Genomic DNA, 21,183 nt, shown 5'->3' on the forward strand with positions numbered 1-21,183 from the left:
CCGGGCCGGGTTCGAACCCTTGAGCACCGGTGCCTGTGGCCAGCGCCTCGACCACTGAGCTACAGGCGCCGAGAAAGAGAACCTTTCGGCTGGGCACGGTGGATGACGCCTATAATCTTAGCACTCTGGGAGGCCGAGGCAATTGGATCGCCTGAGCTTGGTAGTTTGAGACCAGCCTGAGGAGAGTGAAACCTGGTCTCTAAAACATAGCGGGGCATTGTAGCAGGCGCCTGTATTCCCAGGTACTTGGGAGGCTGAGGCAAGAGGACCCCTTGCACCCAAGAGTTTGAAGTTGCTGTAAGCTATGACGTCACGCACTCTACCGAGAGCGACAAAGAGAGACCGTCTCAAAAAAAAAAGAAAAAGAGGCTCGACGCCCGTAGCACAGTAATTAGAGCGCCAGCCACATACACCGATGCTGACGGGTTCGAACCCGGCCTGGGCCAGCTAAACAACGATGACAACTGCAACAACAACAAATAGCCGGGCGTTGTGGCGGGCACCTGTAGCTCCAGCCACTCGGGAGGCTGAGACAAGACTTTGAGGCTGCTGTGAGCTTGACGCCACGGCACTCTACCGAGAACGACACTGCGAGACTCTGTCTCAAACAAAAAAAAAAAAAAGAAAAAGAACCTTGCAGCGCCTTTAGCAGTCCTTGGGAAAGAGGTAAAGGAGACAGCAGTGACAGCTGAGTTACAAAGCACGTGGAGCTTGCAAACTCCCGAACCTCGTCTCCGCCTTTTTCCCTCTTTGTACTCCCCTTGCAGTCCCCTCCTCCTTTCACCTCCTCTCACTGTCTTTCCTGTAGGGCCCACCTCCTCCGGTTCCTCCCCCGAGGGCAAGCCCTCCTCTTCCGGTCTTTCCCCCAAGGGCACGCCCATCTCTTCCGGTACCTACTTGAGGTTCCGCCCCTTAAACGGTGCCTTTACTTACCAACCCATTGGCGAAAAATCCGAGCCGCCCCTCAGGTTGGGTGGAAACGAGCTGCCAGGCGCTTGTCCCCGGAAGTGACGTTAAAGACCCGCCCCTGGGGAAGTGTCGACAAGAGTGCCCTTGACGGGTGGGGAGGGCTGGGCTCCGCATCTTTCCGCTCGCGCTGCAGGGAGGTAGGAGGCCCGTGGGGGTGGCTCGAGGTGGTGTCGTGGCTGAGGCACGCTGCAGGCGCGTTCCTCGAATGCTGGCGGCTGAGCGGGCGAAGGCCCGGGTGGTGAGGACCCAGCTCTCCGAAGAGTCGGGTCCCTAGTGGCGTCCGATTTTCCCAGTTCCCTCCGCACATAAGTCCCTCTGTTTGGGTTCCGTTCATATTCTGTTCCTGTGTTTCTTGATTCCTCTTTAAATTGTTGCTGTTTCCCTTTTCTGACCCTTCCACAACCCTATTTTTCTCCTTCGTAATCTCCAATTAAAATACTTTTGAAGAGCAATCGATGGAGTATGGAGTTTACAGATCAGCGTTAGGTTCCAATGGTGGCTGTTATGGTTGGGTTACTTTGTGCGTGTCACTTAACGTATCTGAGCCTCAGATTCCTTTTTGTAATCTGTAATATGGGCAAGACTATGGCAACTTATTAAACTTGATGTGGGAGGACCAATAATGTACGTAAAGCAATTGTCCACTTACTCGGTAAATATTGGTTCCTTCTTTCCACTATTCTATTACAATTCCACTTAAATCCTGAATTCTCTTTGGTTGTCAACTCGGTTTTTCTGTTATTCTGGCTTGCCTAGCTATTCCTTCTTTCCTTTGATTCACTCTTCCCTCATTCACCTCTGCTCCATAAATCTTATGTATTATTTACATTTTGCTTCCAACTTGAGATTTCCAGTACCCCCAAATCCCTTTTTCCCCCATTGGGAAAACTTATTGTGTGCCCCAGCTCTTCCTGCCTCTTTCCCTTACAGATGGCTCAGCGACTTCTCCTGAGGAGGTTTCTGGCCTCTGTCATCTCCAGGAAGCTCCCTCAGGGTGGATGGCCACCCCTCACCTCTGGGGCCCTGCAGACCCCACAGTGCAGTCTTGGTGGCCTGACAGTAATACCCAGCCCAGCCCGGACAATAGGTACCACCAAGGTCCATTTAACAACCTTTAACATCCAAGATGGACCTGACTTTCAAGACCGAGTTGTCAACAGTGAGACTCCAGTGGTTGTGGATTTCCATGCACAGTGAGTACTGGGGATCAGTGGAAGACTAAGGTCTCACTTGTTCAAGTGTTTGTTGAGTGCCTGTTATGTCCGAATACTATGTTTGGTGCTTCTCACAGGTATACTCATTACAAAGTCTGGTGAGACTCAGTCCTGGCTCCCAACAAGAGTGCAGTCTGGGCCATGTGTGGTGTCTCACATCTGTAATCCTAGCACCCTAGGAGGCCAAGGAAGGTGGATTGCTTGAGCTGAGCATTTGGGACCAGCCTGAGCAGTGAACAGACTCCACCTCCACCAAAAATAGAAGAAACCAGCTCAGCTTCGTGGCAGGCGCTTGTAATTCAGCTACTCAGGAGGCTGAGGCAAGAGGATTGCTTGAGCCCAAGAGTTTGAGGTTAATGTGAGCTGTGATGATGCCACAGCACTCTACCCAGGGCAACAGAGTGAGACTTTGTCTCAAAAAAAAAGAAAGGCCAGGTGTGGTGGCTGACTCCTATAATCCTAGCACTCTGGGAGGCTGAGGCAGGTAGATTGCCTAAGCTCACAAGTTAGAGACCATCCTGAGCAAGAGCAAGACTCCGTCTCAAAAAAAGAAAAAAAGCTGGCTCCACGCCTGTGGCTCAAATAGCTAAGGCACCAGCCATATACACCTGAGCTGGCGGGTTCAAATCCAGCCCAGGCCCGCCAAACAACGACGGCTGCAACCCAAAAAATTGCCAGGCATTGTGGCAGGCGCCTGTAAGCCCAGCTACTTGGGAGGCAGAGGCAGGAGAATCGCTTGAGCCCAGAAGTTGGAGGTTGCTATGAGCTGTGATGCCACGGCACCCTACCCAGGGTGACAGCTTGAGGCTCTGTCTCAAAAAAAAAAAAAAAATAGCTGGGCATTGTGGTGGGTGCCTGTAGTCCCAGCTAGCAACTTTGGAGGCTGAGGCAAGAGGATTGCTTGAGCCCAAGAGTTAGAGGTTGCTGTGAGCCATGATGCCAGGGCACTCTACTGAGGGTGACAAAATAAGACTGTTTCAGAGAAAGAAAGAAAAAAAAAGAAGAAGAGTGCAGTCTGGTAGGAGCCAGGCCAGGGAACAATCTTCAAAGCTGACTGTGATCCCTGTTGTGAAACATTGACCTTCAGTATCTGACTGCCCAAAAACTCAGTCTTTTTTTTTTTTTTTTTTTTTTTTTGCAGTTTTTGGCCGGGGCTGGGTTTGAACCCGCCACCTTCAGTATATGGGTCCGGTGCCCTACTCCTTTGAGCCACAGGCACCGCCAAAAACTCAGAGTCATCTTCAGCATGGACCAAAGTTGGAAAATATGACTCTAGAGTTACCTGGCTTATGGTGTATACTAGTTTCTGGCCCTACCGATTTGATTTGATTGTAACAACTTGCCACCAAATACTATGGGAGGGCTGGCAAAAAAAAGTTATCAATGGGTGGTGCCTGTGGCTCAAAGGAGAGGGGCGCCGGCCCCATATGCCAAAGGTGGCAGGTTCAAGCCCAGCCCTGGCCAAAAAACTGCAAAAAAAAAAAAAAAAGTTATCAGTGCCACCACAGTGCTGCCCAAGCATACAGGGGATGGGCAGGAACTTCTTTTCAATTTTGTATGCGTTTATTTTGGAGATAATTAAATACCTCTGGCCTTCTGGGTTTTATCCTGACCTTCATTTCTAGACCTTTAGGGCCAGGCTATGTACCTAACTACAAAAAAACTGGACAAACCCCTCAGAAGGAGGCATACTGGGAGAAGCCAGTGTAGCCTAAGGAAGAAATTGAGAGACCTGCTAACAGATCTCTGACAGATTGTTTTGCTTTCTTTCTGGTTCTTTCTCTGATTCATTATGTTGCCTTGGGCAGGGTATTTGATATCTTTGTACTCTTTTGTTTGTTTGTTTGTTTTCATTTAAAATAGGAAATAAGGTCTTCCAGACTGGGTGTTTAGATCTCATGAGTTAATTAAGTGAAATCTTACGAAAGGTTTTTGATTGTCATTTTTTGTAGAGATATGGTCTCAATATGTTGTCCAGATGAACTCAGTCCAGAACTCTTGGCCTCAAGTGATCTTCCCCGAGGGCTGAGATTGCAGACATGAACCTTGCCATCCAGAAAATGTTTTAAAATTTGAGAATAATGAAAAAAAATAATAAAAAAAAATCTGAGAATAATGGCTCGGCGCCTGTGGCTCAAGCAGCTTAGGCGTGAGCCATATACACCTGAGCTGGCGGGTTTGAATCCAGCCCAGGGCCCGCCAAACAACAATGATGGCTGTAATCAAAAAAATAGCCGGGCGTTGTGGCAGGCGCCTGTAGTCCCAGCTACTTGGGAGGCTGAGGCAGGAGACTCACTTAAGCCCAGGAGTTGGAGGTTGCGTGAGCTGTGATGCCATAGCACTCTATCCAGGGCGACAGCTTGAGGCTCTGTCTAAAAAAAAAAAAAAATGAGAATAAAATAGGAGTTGTCAGCCAAGGACTTGTGGGAGGTAGAGCTATTCTGTCCTGGTTTGGTGAGCTCTCCAGTTAGGGCTTCCAAAATGAAGGGGCATTCCTCATTTTGTTGTCCAGCAAGGAATCAGGATGTGAGTTTATTTGTTGCCAGGCCCTTTCCTTGCACTTTGTTTGTTGCCACATACATAGAAATGATAGCACTCAACCAAGAGGGGAACAGCTGACTTCAGGGCAGTGATAGCACTTGACGCAGGGGCTGTGAGATCACAGAGTAACTGGGTGGGGCGGGGGAGACACTTTGAACACAGCTTTGGGTTCCTATCTCAGCTGTGCTTCTATAGACTTGCCCAAGTTTCTTAACTCGTTTAGACCTCACTTTCCTCAAAAGATGTTTCCTTTTCCTTTGCAGGGTTGAGAGTTCTATTGATTAAAAGCTCAGAAGGTATTGATACAGCATAGACACTCAGAGTCTTTGGCTTCCCCTCCCTTTAGTTCTGAGTCCACATGGTGTTTGAAATAACTCTGTAGCTCTCAAAACATATGTACCCGCATTGCCTTAGTTGAGTTCTTGTAACATCTTTGAGAGTCATAGTCTCCTTCTTTTCTTTCTGTTTTTTGTAGAGACAGAGTTTCACTTTATGGCCCTCGGTAGGGTGCCGTGGCGTCACACAGCTCACAGCAACCTCCAACTCCTGGGCTTACGCGATTCTCCTGCCTCAGCCTCCCGTGTACCTGGGCCTACAGGCGCCCGCCACAACGCCCGGCTATTTTTTAGTTGCAGTTTGGCTGGGGCTGGGTTTGAACCCGCCACCCTCGGTATATTGGGCCGGCGCCCTGCTCACTGAGCCACAGGCGCCGCCCTCCTTCTTTCCTTTCCTTTCCTTTCCTTTCCCTTTCCCTTTCCTTTCCACAGAGCCTTCCTCTGTTGGCCCAGCTCAAATGCAGTAGCATCATATCATCATAGCTCATGGCAACCTCAAACTCCTGGGCTCAAGCCATCCTCCTTGCCTCACCCTCCTGAGTGACCGGGACTATAGGCACACCCTATTGAGCCTGGCTAATTTTTTCTATTTTTGGTAAAAGCGGGATCTTACTCTTGCTCAGGCGGGTCTGGAACTCCTGATCCTCCTGCCTTACCCTCCCAGAGTGCAAGGATTACAGGTGTGAGCCACTGCATCCTGCCCATGGTCTTTTTCAAATGAAAACACTGAATAGAAGTTCAGGCGCGGTGGCTCACACCTATAATCCTAGCATTCTGGGAGGCCGAGGCAGGTGGATTGCTTGAGCTCAGGAGTTCAAGACAAACCTGAGCAAGAGGGAGACCCTGTCTCTAAAAATAGTGAGGCATTGTGGCGGGCACCTGTAGTCCCAGCTACTTGGGAGGCTGAGGTAAGGGGATCATTTGTCAGCTATGATGGCACAGCACTCTACCAGGGGTGTCAAAGTGAGACTCTTATCTCAAAAACAAAAGAGAGAGAAAAAAGAAAATACTGATTGGGGAGGAGCCTGTCTTTGAATCTAAACCTTTTAACTTCTAATCCCATATTCTTCTATATGACAGTGTATTTCTCTGAGATATATTGAAATAAGTTAGATCATTTAATAATAAAAGTCCTGTAGTCTGGGTGCAGTGGCTCATGCCTGTAATCCTAATACTCTGGGGGGCCAAGGCAAGTGGATTGCTTGGGCTCAGGAGTTTGAGACCCGCCTGAGCAAGAGCAAGACCCCATCTCTGCTAAAAATAGAAAAACTAGCCAAACATGATGGTACGTGCCTGTAGTCCCAGCTACTAGGGAGACTGAGGCAGAAGGATTGTTTGAGCCCAAGAGTTTGAGGTTGCTGTGAGCTATGACATTACAGCACTCTACCGATGGTGACAGTGACTCTCTCTCAAAACAAAAATTGGGTTCCGTGCCTATAGCACAGTGGTTAAGGTGCCATCTACATACACTAACGGTGGCGGGTTCAAACCCCGCTCAGGCCAGCTAAACAACAATGACAACTGTAACAAAAAATAGCCAGGCATTGTGGCAGACGCCAGTAGTCCCAGCTACTTGGGAGGCTAAGGCAAGAGAATCTCTTAAGCCCAAGAGTTGGAGGTTGCTGTGAGCTGTGACACCACCGTACTCTACCAAGGGTGACTATCTCAAAAAAAAAAAATTGTTGGAGTCCTCTGATGAGGCTTATGGTTTAGAAATCTGAGATCTGTAAAAAATTTTCCACTTGCAGCATCTGCTGGCATTACCATTTGGTGTGTTAATTTTTTTTTTTTTTTTTTTTTTTGTAGAGACAGAGTCTCACTTTATGGCCCTCGGTAGAGTGCCGTGGCCTCACCCAGCTCACAGCAACCTCCAACTCCTGGGCCCAAGTGATTCTTTTGCCTCAGCCTCCCGAGTAGCTGGGACTACAGGCACCCGCCACAACGCCCGGCTATGGTGTGTTAATTTTTAAACACTAAACAGAAGTACTAAGGGCAAAAGGTCCCCTAGAGAGATGTGGGTCTGGGAAGGTCCTGGGGAGACAGTTGATGAAATGGTGAGTACTCTTATGACTGGTGCTTCTTTTCTCACCTTCCAAGATGGTGTGGCCCCTGCAAGATCCTGGGGCCAAGGTTAGAGAAGATGGTGGCCAAGCAGCATGGGAAGGTGGTGATGGCCAAGGTGGACATTGATGACCACACAGACCTTGCTATTGAATATGAGGTATGGATTGGTAGAGGCTTATGTCTAGGGCAGCTGGCATGGGGGATGTCATAGGGGTCCAGAGACAGCTGGTGTAGGAGATGTCTTGGGGACTACCAGGTAGCCAGTAAAGGGGATGTCTTGTTTTTCCTAGAGCTTTTAGCAGATATGACTGTTGATTCTCTGAACCACCTGTCTCCTCCCACCACCTGTAGGAAGTAGATTGTATGGCCCAAAACATCCGGCCATTCTCTTACTCTTGATATTGATGTATTCATTATTTATTCATCTATCCACATGTTCAATCAGCAGTCTTCTGTGACCCATGCTATGTGCCAAGTATCCATGATTCTGGCACAAGTGAGATGAGATCCTTGTCCCCAGCTCCTAGTCTAGAGGGTGAGAACAACAGGTAGACAGATCACCATAGGCTGAGATGTGCTGAGAAAGGCACGTGAAGGAAGAAGGGAGTGACTGTTGCTAGGGAGGGCAGAGGGGACTGGGTGCTTCACGTTAGGGGGACCGTCTGAGATTAATCATGTAGGAGACAAAGAGAAGGGAGGGCCCAGGGAGCAGCACACATAGACACAAAGTAGTTTAATATGGCTGATTGCTTTGGGCATTGGCAAATACTTCAGTGTCCCTCAAATGCCTGGTACCATTACTTCGTACCGAGGATATGGCATTGAACAGAACTGGCACAGTCCGTGCCTTTGTAAAACCCACATTTTCCTGTTTTAAAGCAGGGGTCAATCCTAGCACTCTGGGAGGCTGAGGCAGGTGGATCACTTGAGCTCAGGAGTTGGAGACCAGCCTAAGTGAGAATAAGACTCTGTCTCTACTAAAAATGAAAAACTGAGGCTGGTGGCGCCCATGGCACATTCAGCATGGGCACCGTCGCGTACACGTAGGGTGGCGGGTTCAAACCCGGTCCGGGTCTGCTAAGCAACAATGACCAACTGCAATCAAAAAATAGCTTGGCGGGCGGCGCCTGTGGCTCAGTCGGTAAGGCGCCAGCCCCATATACCGAGGGTGGCGGGTTCAAACCCAGCCCCAGCCAAATTGCAACCAAAAAATAGCCAGGCGTTGTGGTAGGCTCCTGTAGTCCCAGCTACTCGGGAGGCTGAGGCAAGAGAATCGCTGAAGCCCAGGAGTTGGAGGTTGCTGTGAGCTGTGTGAGGCCATGGCACTCTACCGAGGGCCATAAAGTGAGACTCTGTCTCTACAAAAAAAGAAAAAAAAAAATAGCTTGGCATTGTGGTGGGCACCTATAGTCCCAGATACTTTAGGAGGCTGAGGCAAGAGAATCACTTAAGCCCAAGAGTTGGAGGTTGCTGTGAGCTGTGACACCATGGCACTCTACCCAGGGCAACAGCTTGAGACTCTGTCTCAAAAAAAAGGAAAAACTGAGGCAAGCGGATCACTTGAGCCCAAGAGTTTGAGGTTGGTATGAGTTTTAACACCTCTACTGAGAGTGAGAAAATGAACTCTGTCTCAAAAATAATAATAATTAAAGCAGGGGTCGGCAAACTTTCTCTCTAGAGGGCCAGTTGGTAAATATTTAAGGCATTGTGGAACAGTGGTCTCTGCTACCAGCCTTCTGCTGTCCTGTGGCAGAAAGCAGCCATAACAGTATGCAACTGAATGAGCGAGGCTATTTCCATAAAGCTTTATTTACAAAAACAGGCAGCACACCTGTTTAGTCTGTGGGCCATTGTCTGCTGACCCCTGTTTTAGATTTAAAAAATGCTATGGAGAAAAATAATTTGAGTGCTGAGCATGGGGGGTAGGGAAAGTTTTTTTGTAAGGGAAGGTCTCTTTAGAAAAGCCGACATTTAAACAAAGACCTGAGGGAGTGGGGAGTGGGGCATGCAGGTCCCTGGAAGAACCATAGCCTGGGGTCAGATGGGCCTGGGTGGCCACAGACCAGTGCGAGTCAAATACTTGGAGGTGTCTGGGGTGTGGGGCACCCTCTGGGCTGTGGAGACCCCTGCAGCTGAGAAGGGGGACAGGTCCATTGTGGCTGGGTGGCCAGAGTGAAGGTCGACCCAGGAGTGGAAGGACAGGCAGCTGGGAAAATCAACTGTGGCCAAATTGGGAGGGATCTCTGGATAGCCATGCTAAGGGCAGCATTATAGAGCCAAGGTCGCTGGCCTGTGGGCCAAATCTGGCTCACAGACACATGTGATCTGGCCCCCAAAGTATTTTAAAGAAATAAGGGAACTAGGTGCTGATATTTAAAACTCAGAAGATTTCATGCGAAAATTCAGATTTCTAGTTTTCATGAGCTTTCACCCCTCCCTCCTCCTTCCTCTGGGTAACTGAGAAGAAGAGGTCTTTTTCATCCTAGAGTTTAAGTCCAGGTTTAACTCTCACTAGACCAGCTCAAATGGAGGTGCCTATCCTTTAACCAGTCTCCCGTGGCAGAAAATGGGTGGGAGTGAGAACAGCCTGGCTGCCCCTTGATCTGGTTGGGGAGGGGGCATGATTACCTAAGGAAAGATCAAGCTCCCTCACCAGAAGCAGAGGAGATGGATGCTGGGCAGACAGATCCCCTGATGCCTACTGCAGATGGTACTAGAGTGGGCCATGTTTGGGACTTGGTGACCAAGTGTTGTTTACAGGGGCTTAGCAGGAGAGGCGAGTCGCTATTTTTTAAAAAGCCCTTCCACTGATTGCTGGGTCAAGGGGGCATTTGGCCATTTGGAGCCTCCCAGATTTCCCTTCCCTTTTTGTCCCTCCCACTGGGACCTGCAGGGTGTAATCTTCAAGTGTGAGCTTCTAGGGCTTCTCATAGGGCTGCCTCAGGCCTCCTTCTGGTCCTACCAGACGCACAGCTCTAGTCTTGGCCAATGTAACTTTTCAGCAGACACCTCCAAGGACCAGTCATGTGCCAGGGACCGTGGGAACTGGTACAAAAGCAAAGATGATCCAGTTCCTGCCAGCATAGGTCTCATGAGGTTGGTGAAAGTGCTTTGAACTGTCCCTAACTACATTCTGGGGAGCCTGTGTAGGGGTAGGCACTGATGTCCTTTTGGGGAGCCTGGGAAGTGAGGAGGGGTCTTCTTTCCCCTCTTCCTTCTGTCCACTGTCCAGATACTCTGCTGGTCACACAGAAAGGCCTCAAGGCTGCTGGGCCCATATCACCTGATCCCAGACTGACCTGGGCCTGTGGGCCGAATCTGGTCACTGCTGGACCCAGGAAGCTCCAATCAGTTACTCCCCGGCCCCCTGCATCCCTTTTGTTCCTGACTTCTGCCACACCCTTTCTTCCTGAAGATACTCTGAGGGAGAAGTTCTGCTGAGGGATCTTTAGTACCCCCAGCACAGCTTCCTGCAGCACCTCAGGTCCTTTTCCAAACATTGGATGAAGTTGTTGGAAAACAACTTTAAATCATATTCAGGACGTTAGGTCCTTCTCCCCGAGCTCTCCTGACACTGTGTCTCACCCTAGCACTCGTCCTCCGGTCAGTCTCCCTCCTCAGGCCAGTTCCTCCCCTTGAGCCACTTCATGCTTCTAACAGCTGCCCACCCTAGAACCTCATCCCTCAAGGGAGAGGGAAGTGAATGTCCCTTGAGGCCTTGGGGATTCAGTACACCACCCCTCACCCGCCAAGTCCTCAGCCTCTGCCCTCCCCAGGTTTAGGGGTATGCAGAGCTCTCTGTTCTCTCCATGTCACTATTTGGACCTTGCCAGCTCCTGAGGGAAGGGGAGGAAGAGAGTGGGCCAGGCATGGACCCTTGAGCCTTTGTGCCCAACTTCTGACCTCACACCCCCACCTGGAAATGGTATCTTATCTATTCTTTTTTTTTTTTTTTTTGTAGAAACAGAGTCTCACTTTATTTCCCTCAGTAGAGTGCCGGGGCATCACACAGCTCATAGCAACCTCCAGCTCCTGGGCTCAGGAGATTCCCTTGCCTCAGCCTCCTGAGTAGCTGGGACTACAGGCACCGCCACAGCACCCGACTGTTTTTTTTTGGTTTTTTTGTTTTTTTTTGCAGTTTTTGGCCGGGGCCGGCTTTGAACCCACCACCTCCAGTATATGGGGCAGGCACCCTACTCCTTGAGCCACAGGCACTGCCCCACACCCGACTGTTTTTTTGTTGCAATTTGACAGGGCCAAGTTTGAACGTGCCACCCTCGGTATTTGGGGCCGGTGCCCTACCCACTGAGCCACATGGAGGTGATATCTTTTTTATTTTTTTGAGACAGAGTCTCACTGTATCACCCTTTGTAGAGCGCCATAGCATCACAGCTCACAGCAACTCAAACTCTTGGGCTCGAATGATTCTCTTGCCTCAGCCTCCCAAGTAGCTGGGACTACAGGTGCCCACAACACCTGGCTTTTTTTTTTTTTTTTTTTAAGATAGAGTCTCAAGCTGTTGCCCCTGGAGAGAGTGCCGTGGCGTCATAGCTCACAACACCATCCAACTCTTGGGCTCAAGTTATCTTCTTGCCTCAATTTTTTTCTATTTTAGTAGAGATGGGGGTCTCACCCTGGCTCAGGCTGGTCTTGAACTCCTGAGCTCAGGCAATCCACCGGCCTCAGCCTCCCAGAGTACTAGGATTACAGACATAAGCCACCTCGCCAGGCCAGAAATGGTATCTTTTTATTTTTTTCATCTTAACAGAAGAAGTGAGTACCCTTTAGGAAGTATTCAAAATACACCCAAGTGACAGAGGGGAAAGTCACCTGTAGTCTGACATCCAAACACCACCACAGTTGCCCTTTGAGGTAACTTACTTGAGTTTGAGTATTTTTTCTTTCTAATAATCTACATAACCTCAGTTTGTTGAATAACGTTTCATAGCTAGAATATATGGTATTTTAATCACTCCCATTTCCCCTATTTTGAAAGTGTTCTAAATAAGTGCTTCTCAAAAATGATTATGACCTGAGATGTTGACATAAAGCAGATTCTGGCTAAAGACATCCAGGAACGGTCCAAGATCCTGGTTTCTAACAAGCTCCCAGGTGATGCTGAGGCTGGGAGTCCTGGGTAAACATGCAGAGTTTTTTTTAGGCAAGGAACAGTGGCTCACACCTGTAATCGTAGCACTCTTGAGAGACCAAGGCAAGTGGATTACCTGAGCTCATGGGTTCAAGACCAGCCTGAGTCAGAGCGAGACCTTGTCTCTAAAAATAGCCAGGCATTGTGGCGGGCACCTATAGTCCCAGCTACTTGGGAGGCCGAGGCAAGAGGATCACTTGAGCCCAAGAGTTTGAGGTTGCTGTGAACTATGTCATGGTATTCTTACCAAAAAAGTTCTTTTTTAATTTATATATTTATTTATCTTTTGAGACAAGGTCTGACCCAGGCTGGAGTGTTGTGGTAAAATCATAGTTCCCTGCAGCCTCGAACTCGTGGCCTTGGCCTCCCAATATGCTAGGATTTCTGGCATGAGCCAGCACACTCAGCCCTTGGTAGAGTGCAATGGTGTCACAGCTCACAGCCACCTCAAACTCTAGGGCTTAAGTGATCCTCTTGCCTCAGCTTCCCAAGTAGCTGGGACTACAGGCATCCGCTATAACACCCGGCTATTTAGGGTCGAGGTCTCACTCTGGCTCAGGCTGGTCTCGAACCCGTGAGCTCAGGCAGTCCACCCACCTTAGCTTCCCAGAGTGCTAGCATTACAGGCGTGAGCCATGGCACCTAGCCCAGAAGCAGAAGTTCTGAAAGTTCTTTGCTCACCTAGGGGGAGGGCCTGCTCTATTATTTTATTTTATTATTTATTATAAATATTCTAAAAAGTATTCTACTTTTGAAATAGGGGAAATGAGAGTGATTGTCTGTGAGGTTATATAGAACATTAGGAGGGAAAAATAAACTCAAATGAGTTACCCCAAAGGGCAATTGTGATGATGTTTGGATGGCTTTATTTTATTTTATTTTATTTTTAAAACCTGGGTCCCAATTATCATCCCCAAATAGCTAAGAGTCAAGGTGAGTAACACACTTGGGCTGCTCTTCTAAGTTCCTAGTCTCACCTACTGTTCTCTTCATGGGCTGCCCATCAGCGACAAGGTTGACTTAGCAAATCATACAGCATCATACAGGGCAGTCTACCAGCCTCACTTCCCTGCACTCCACCAGTCCATCTCTCCTTCCTCTCATTCCCCCTGAACTCCTGGCAACCACTGATCTTTTCTTAAGATTTTTTTTTTTTTTTTTTTTTTTTTTGGTGAGACGGTCTTACTCTGTCACCTTACGTAGAGTTCTGTGGCATCATAGCTCACAGCAACCTCAAACTCTTAGCCTTGAGCAATCCTCTTGCCTCAGCCTCCTGTGTAGCTGGGCCTACAGGGTCCTGCCACAGCACCCAGCTAGTTTTCCTATTTCTGTTTTTAGTAGAGACAGGGTGTCTCTCTTGCTCAGGCTGGTCTCAAACTTCTGAACTCCAGCAATCTACCACCTCAGCCTCCCAGAGTGGGAGGATTACAGGCATGAGCCTCCATGCCCCATCCTAAAGATTTTTTTTTTTTTTTTGACAGAGTCTTACTTTGTTGCCCTCGGTAAAGTGCTATGGCATCACAGCTCACAGCAACCTCAAACTCTTGGGCTCAAGTGATTCTCTTGCCTTAGCCTCCCAGGTAGCTAGGACTACAAGCGCCTGCCACAGGACTTGGCTATTTTTTTTTTTTTTTTTAGAGACAGAGTCTTACTTTACTGCCATCGGTAGAGTGCCATGGCGTCACACAGCTCACAGCAACCTCCAGCTCTTGGGCTTATGTGATTCTCTTGCCTCAGCCTCCCGAGCAGCTGGGACTACAGGCACCCGCCACAACGCCCAGCTATTTTTTTGTTGTTGCAGTTTGGCCGGGGCTGGGTTTGAACCCACCACCCTCGGCATATGGGGCTGGCACCCTACTCACTGAGCCACAGGCGCCGCCCAGGACTTGGCTATTTTTAGAGATCGGATCTTGCTCTTGCTCAGGCAATCCACTCACCTTGGCCTCCCAGAGTATTGGGATTATAGGCATGAGCCACCACACGGGACCCCCTAGACGTTATTTTTGGGTTCGCAGCAAAATTGAAAGGAAGGTATAAAGATTTGTCATATCTCCTCTGACCCCACACATTAATAGCCTTCCCTATTCTCAACATCTCCTACTTTTAACAACTACATTGACAGTCATTATCACCATGGATTACATTAGAGGTTACTCTTGCCAGTGTATGTCCTGTGGATTTGGACATATGTCTGAGAACATGATTTCTTTTTTTTTTTTTTTTTTTTTGCAGTTTTTGGCCAGGGCTGGGTTTGAACCCGCCACCTCCGGCATATGGGGCCGGCGCCCTACCCCTTTGAGCCACAGGTGCCACCCCCGTTACCATATCATATGACTAGTTTCACCACCCTGGAAATCCTCTGCTCTGCCTGTTCATTCCTCCCTCTGACTCCTGGCAGCTGCTAATCTATGTTCTGTCTCCTATTCCCTTGGATTTGATATTTTCAATAATTTTCCTAAAGGCTTGGACAGAACAGCCGGCAGGTCTCATTTAAAGCATAGAGACCTTTTCGTGCTTTCTGGTGTGCTCACCCTGCCGGGACTCCATGTACAGCTCCAGGTCTTTGCTCTGGGCAGCTGCTTGGCGCAGTTTGCTGTCATGGATGGTGAGGCAAACACCTTGTTTCAAATCCCAGTTCCACCACTTGACTTACTCTGGTTTTTTTTTGGGGGGGGGTTTGTTTTGTTTTGTTTTCAAGACAGAGTCTCACTTTGTCACCCTCGGAGTGCTGTGGCGTCACAGCTTAAAGCAACCTTAAATTCTTGGGCTCAAGCAATTCTCTGCTTCAGCCTCCCAACTAGCTGGAACTACAGGTGCCTGCCACAACACTCAGCTATGCTCTGTCATCTTAAAAGAGTCACTCAGCCTTTGAGCCTCAGTCTTCTCATTTCTAAAGCAGCTCTCCCAAGAGGCAGTAACTTGTTTGTTTGTTTGTTCGTTTTTTGAGACAGAACCTCAAGCTGTCGCCCTGGGTAGAGTGCTGTGGCATCATAGCTCACAGCAACCTCCAACTCCTGGGCTCAAGCGATTCTCCTGCCTCCGCCTCCCAAGCAGCTGGGACTATAGGCGCCCGCCACAACGCCCAGCTATTTTTTGGTTGCAGCCGTCATTGTTGTTTGGCGGGCCTGGGTTGGATTTGAACCTACCAGCTCAGGTGTATGTGGCTGGCACCTTAGCCACTTGAGCCACAGGTGCCAAGCTGAGGCAGTAACTTGTCAAATAGCACAGGCAAGTGCTTAATATCATCACTGACACCTAGAGGGCACCCCGCATGTGACAGTGATCAGTCCTTTTTGTTGCCTGCAGCTCACACTGCCTGTCCCTTGGTAGGTCCCTAACTGAGTTAATGAATACATAAAATCAGGGTGAGACTGGAGAAGACCCTGCAGGGCTATTGAGCTCAGTGGCATGGTGGGCAGGCTGTGAGTAGTGGGATGATACTGCACACACATGCGCACACCTGCCCTGAGTCTTCGGGGTCTTCAGTACAGGAGGCCAGCCAGCACATCTTAGCACGTCTTTTCTGCAGCCCCCGGGTTCCCTCAGTCCTGCCAGAATTGAGAAAAACGCTGAATTCTGGGACCATCATTGCCTGTCTCACATTCACATGTATATTTCAAAAGAATGTGCCAACGACCTGTGCACGTCCATTTAAGGCAGTGTTCACAAGATCCCAATTCCTGAGCCAGACTCAGGAGCAGCAAAGCCATAGCTTCCTCCTTTGGGATGTGAGGGGAGTGCTCACAGGCCAGGCATCCCTGCAGTGTCCTGGGAAACCCAGCTTCCTGCATGCCCCTGGAGTATAGTGTGTATGTGTGTGTAAGCTCAGACTTCAGAAAACCCCCTTGATTGGTAATGACTAGATCTCACTTGTCATAAAATATATCTGCAGTGTGTCTGCTGTACACCTGACTCCATTAGGGTTCATGAGTGTATGAGGAAGTGGGGAGGAAGTCCACTCCCCAGTCCACCTCGGTGAGCTTAGAGTCTTGCTTGGAAGAAGTTGACCTACTTCTTATACGGTGTCAGAAATCATTTATTTTAGTTAGGATGATGTTCCCTAAACGCGAGGTTGGAAGCCCACATCTGAGCTCTGCTCAACTTGAGGTTGCTTTGAGGCGCCCAGCTGCCTCCTCCGACCACTAGAGGGTGCAGGAGGACACTCGTGAGGGCCCTGGTGGCTTCAGGAGTATCAAGGAGCAAATCCTGCTGCACCCTGCTGCCTGGATACAGGACGAGCCATGTGCTGAACCTTTGGCGCTTCATGCCACCACCCATGCCAGAGTGTGTGACCAGAACAGGAGCCAGGAGGGAGTAGGGGAGCAGGGACGTGTGTGGGTCCAATGCCCGGTGGTCTAGGAGTCACATCCCTTCTGGGCAGTGTGTCAGTGGCCACTCGTGTCAACCTCAGGTTAGTCCTTGAAAGGGCCTGAGGTACTACAAGGGTAACCAACATCCTACCTGCCGTGTTTGTTCCCAGAGTGTCTGCAGGGAGACAGAGGAGTGGGGTGCAGTCAGTGAGTGAGGACTGAGGTGGGCCGGTCTGACTTGTTCGTTTTTTTCTCTCCTCTGTAACTAACACACACAGGTTTTTGAACATTGTAAATCTTAGCTTTAGCTGTGCCATATGTGATGACCTGGTATACCTGTGTAAATCACTATTGTTACTTTGTACTTATCTCATGTGTTTTATCTTGTTCTGTTTATACTGTTTCTTTCTTTTTTCTTTCTTTTTTTTTTTTTTTGTAGAGACAGAGTCTCACTGTACTCTAACTCTTGGGCTTACGCGATTCTCTTGCCTCAGCCTCCCGAGCAGCTGGGACTACAGGCGCCCGCCACAACGCCCGGCTATTTTTTTGTTGTTGTTGTTGCAGTTTGGCCGGAGCTGGGTTTGAACCCGCCACCCTCAGCATATGGGGCCGGCGCCCTACTCACTGAGCCACAGGCGCCGCCCTGTTTATACTGTTTCTTTTTTTTTTTTTTTTTTTATAGAGACAGAGTCTTACTTTATAGCCCTCGGTAGAGTGCTGTGGCATCACACAGCTCACAGCAACCTCCAACTCCTGGGCTTCAGCGATTCTCTTGCCTCAGCCTCCCCAGTAGCTGGGACTACAGGCGCCCGCCACAACATCCAGCTATTTTTTGGTTTGCAGTTCAGCCGGGGCCGGGTTTGAACCCGCCACCCTCAGTATATGGGGCCAGCGCCCTACCAACTGAGCCACAGGCGCTGCCCTGTTTATACTGTTTCTAATGCCCATGAATGCCAGGCAGCAGAGCCCTCGCCATGCCAGTTCAAGCGTGGCCTTGTCTGCATTCCGAGTAATCTGTCCAGTTCCCCGAGGGAGCCCAGTAAATGGGCCAGGAATGCTCTTTCCCGTCTGCCTCTGACCCCCTAATATAAATGTCAGCTCACACACAGCTGAGCCTGATCCCACACTGTCCAGGGCACAGGCTAGTGTGGCTCTTACAGCCCCCGTTTGTTGAGTACCCCTGTGAACCAGGCACAGTACCAGCTTTCACACTGACTGCTGAGTCTTTCCTTGCACAAGCTCATTCAGCCTTTATACCCTGTCTTGCTTGCCTCAGGCCACCTGGCAGATGGGAGCCAGAACTCCCAAGTACTCAATTTATTCTTGAACCTTTAACCCTCATCCCAAACCTCAAAGTAGGCATTGTCCCCATTTGAAGGAAGAGGACACTGAGGCTCAGGAAGGTGGTATGACCTGGCCAAGCACCCTGGCTAGTGAGTGCAAAGGCTGGATTGGGGCTCTCCCCCATCTCTGCCTGGTGGGGGACTGGGCTGCCCCTTGGCTCCTCCCCCAGCCCCGGCCTGCAGCTACATAGGTTATTTTCATCTCTCCTGTCATTCCAGCCAAACCACCGAGCCAGTGAGTCAGTCTTGCGGTTGAGGGGGGCGGGTACTACCGAGAGCCCTCAGTGGAAGAAGTTTCTCTAGCGGGTGGGCCTCCAGGCCCTGCCATGCCCCCGCACCAAGGGAAGGGCCATTTTCCTTTGGCCCCGCCTATGTGTTTGAGCAGTCACTGCCCTGGATAAGCTAGCAACCTTCCCGCAAAGGCTTGGGAAATGGCCCTTGAGGAGAGTTCACCTCCAAGTGACTTGGATTCCCTTGTCCCCTCCATCTAGGTGTCAGCAGTACCCACCGTGCTAGCCATTAAGAATGGGGATGTCGTGGACAAGTTTGTGGGCATCAAGGATGAGGACCAGCTGGAAGCCTTCCTGAAGAAGCTGATTGGCTGACAAGCAGGGAAGAGTCCTGACCGCCTGAGACCCCCATGGTCCCAGGGAGGGATCCCCATAGAACTCACAGTCCTCTGTGCTGGCCCTTTCTGCCACCTCCCTCTGTCTGGCCCCTGTGGCCCGTGCTTTGGAGACCAGCCTCCAAACACAAGAGCCACTCGTGTTTTTGAGCCGGCTGACTGCCAGGGTGGCCGTCAGAGGAATGGTGCTGCTGCTGGCCTGGGGACAGCGCCTTCCCACCCACCTGCTCTCGTCTGCTTCCAGGGCTTGTTTCAGTTCTCCAGGAAGCTTGGGGAGAGCCCAGGGCCAGCCCACAGCGTTCCTGGTCACACAGCAACACCTTGGTCCCTCCTGATGTGAACATCTGCCTCCTAACGTCTTTCTTTCCTGCTGCAGTTTTGTAAAAAGAAACCAGAACAAGTGAGAGTAATATATAATTCTCTCATTTTTTGTAGGTCTGTAATAAAGAACTTTATGTGATCCCTTCTACCTCCTGCTGTGAAGAACTGGCCTGGGCCCCCCAACCCCTCACTAAAATCCCAGTAGCTGCCCCCTTCCCCCAAGAGCCACCTCCTCCTTTCCTCCCAGGCATGAGGGCAGAGGACAAGCACTGGGCTGGGAAAGCCCTGGAGATCCTTGATTCTGGAAGGTTCAAGACACCACCTTCCCTCACATTAGCTGGCCCTTTGATCCTTGAAGCAGGAGGCTTAACTGTGAACAAATCAGATCAATAAAGTACAGGGGTTTCTACTGTTGACAACTTGTGACCCTTTCCAGGAGGCTCAGTCACTGTCCCTGTTTTCTCCTCTGCCCTTCCACCACCCTCTTCCATTTACCAGCCATATTGTTAGTGACTCGTCAGTGATGGCAGTTGTTCTGGGGACACCGTCACATACATGGTTCTTGTGCCCTCATGAGGCAAAGGCTATTGTCTCCATTACCCAGGTGAAGACACTAAACCTGGCAGGATACAGAACTGGGGTTTCTGCCCAGACGAGGTTCTTCCAGAGCCTGGGCTCTTAACAGTGATCCCCTAAGCCTCCTCCACTGACTGGCTCCTGTGGGGCTCAGGCTGTCCATCTGTATGTGTTGCAGGAACTCCTGGGTCTCAGGACCAAACTACCTTCCCTGCTCCCCAGCTCCCCTTGTCCATGGAGTAGTTTGCCAGGGGAACCTGGCTTGCCAGCCAACAAAGCCTTCCCTCTGCCTCCCTCCCACGGCCTGGCTGCCATTTTGGCTCAGGTCTTTGGGTGAAGTGCCAGCTTCCTGCAAGTCTCAGGGGAGACTTGAATTGGCTCAGAAGAGGGGCCTGTGGCCTCTGGAAGACCACAGGCTCAGGATCTGTCATAGGCACCTAGAGACACCAGCAACTGGTATTAGTGGAGAAGGAAGTTCATGTATGTTCTATGAAGGCCAAGAATGTAATATGACAACAGCCACTGCTTTTGGGCACCAGGCTGTGTTCTGAGTGTCTTACCTCCAACTTCCACAAGGAGGTCCCATCTGAGACCCCCTCAGAAAGGTTAAGGAGCTTGTCCCAGGTCAGGACCTAGTGAGTGGCCAGGCTGGGATTCAGGGACAGCAGGCTGGCCCCCTTCTAAGCATCACCCTCACTACCTGCTGTCATCTGATAAGTGGTGTGGATGATCTTAATCTCACAAGCCAATGAGGCAGCTAGGGCAGGTTACATCAGCTCATTTTACACAAGAGGAGCCATTGGAGGTTGCATAACTTGTGCAGGGCCACCAGTGAGTAAGGGGGGGCAGGACAGAGCAGGCACCTGGCTCTTTTTATTCTGTGCGGCTGCCACTCCTTAAAAGGCTCCATTAGCCAAGCACTTCTTAGACACATTACCTCATTTAATTCCACTCTTGTGAGGCAGCTATTATTTCCATATTGCATATAAGTAAAGAAACTGGTTCAGAGAAGTTGACTTGCCCAGGGTCATATCTAAAAAGTGACGATGCCAAATTTGAACTTGGTGGGGGTCTGACTTCTCTGCCCTGGGTAGGCATGGAAAAGAGCCAAGGCTGTCAGCACTGCCCCAGCTCCCTCTCCTTAAAAGGTGTGCTGTCCTACCAGGTGAGGCTGCAGCAGCTGTCCCAGGTTGGCAGTTCCTGCCCATGAGGCCATCAGTGGCTGTGAGCATAGAATCCTCAGGGTGATCCTGTTTGACCCATTCCATGGCGCTGACCTCCCCGGGATGCTGTTGGCTGTGTGCTGTCACCACCCCTGCCCCAATCTTGTGGGTGCCACAATGGGCTCCAGGGCTGTGGAAGGGTTGGCAGATACCTACTAAAAGCCTTTAGCCACCGGGTTGGGAAGCCTAGGAAAGGGGGCCAGGCCACCTCAGGCCCCCTGAGTCCCAAGACCTGGATGTGGCTTTCAGACATTTATTCTGTTAGCTACTGAGTGTATCCTTTGGCTTGCAGGGAGGAGGCAGGGATAGAAGCTCAGGTCTGTTGGGATGGCTCCAGGGCTTCCCTCTCCTGCGACCCTCACCTCTCCCCTGCTAGGCAGCAGCTCCCAGAGGAGACTTGAGTGAAAGGGACAGCAGTGGGCAGGAATGGCTCCAGCCAAGGGTGTTAGCAAGTCTTGGAAGTGTTAGGAATGAGTGTTTGGTGGTCACCAACTCCAGTCCCTCTGAAAGGTA

The 21,183-nt window shown here is 50.1% G+C and overlaps 1 protein-coding gene across 3 annotated transcripts; it reads left to right on the top strand.

Annotated features, from left to right (window-relative positions):
- The first annotated feature begins 969 nt into the window (after nt 1–969).
- TXN2 (thioredoxin 2) lies at nt 970–19,019 on the top strand. Of its 3 annotated transcripts, XM_053585344.1 has the most exons (5): nt 1,074–1,207; nt 1,900–2,162; nt 7,157–7,280; nt 18,417–18,535; nt 18,984–19,019. In XM_053585344.1, exons 1-4 carry the CDS (start codon nt 1,175–1,177, stop codon nt 18,528–18,530), a joined length of 534 nt encoding a protein of 177 aa, XP_053441319.1. In that variant the 5' UTR covers nt 1,074–1,174; the 3' UTR covers nt 18,531–18,535; nt 18,984–19,019. The 3 variants fall into 3 exon arrangements, with proteins under 3 accessions (XP_053441321.1, XP_053441319.1, XP_053441318.1); XM_053585346.1 differs by having other exon boundaries at nt 970–1,106; nt 18,417–19,019; XM_053585343.1 differs by having other exon boundaries at nt 18,417–19,019.
- Nucleotides 19,020–21,183: the final 2,164 nt, after the last annotated feature.

This window comes from Nycticebus coucang, chromosome 3, assembly GCF_027406575.1.
Source record: "Nycticebus coucang isolate mNycCou1 chromosome 3, mNycCou1.pri, whole genome shotgun sequence".
Lineage (NCBI taxonomy): Eukaryota > Metazoa > Chordata > Mammalia > Primates > Lorisidae > Nycticebus > Nycticebus coucang.

What these genes read in the sequence shown, in the direction of transcription:
- TXN2 (XM_053585343.1), top strand. Translation starts at nt 1,175, where the DNA reads ATGCTGGCGGCTGAGCGGGCGAAGGCCCGGGTG. An exon ending in GTTGTGGATTTCCATGCACA is followed by an intron (nt 2,163 to 7,156) that starts GTGAGTACTGGG and finishes TCACCTTCCAAG; the next exon opens with ATGGTGTGGCCCCTGCAAGA. An exon ending in ACCTTGCTATTGAATATGAG is followed by an intron (nt 7,281 to 18,416) that starts GTATGGATTGGT and finishes CCCTCCATCTAG; the next exon opens with GTGTCAGCAGTACCCACCGT.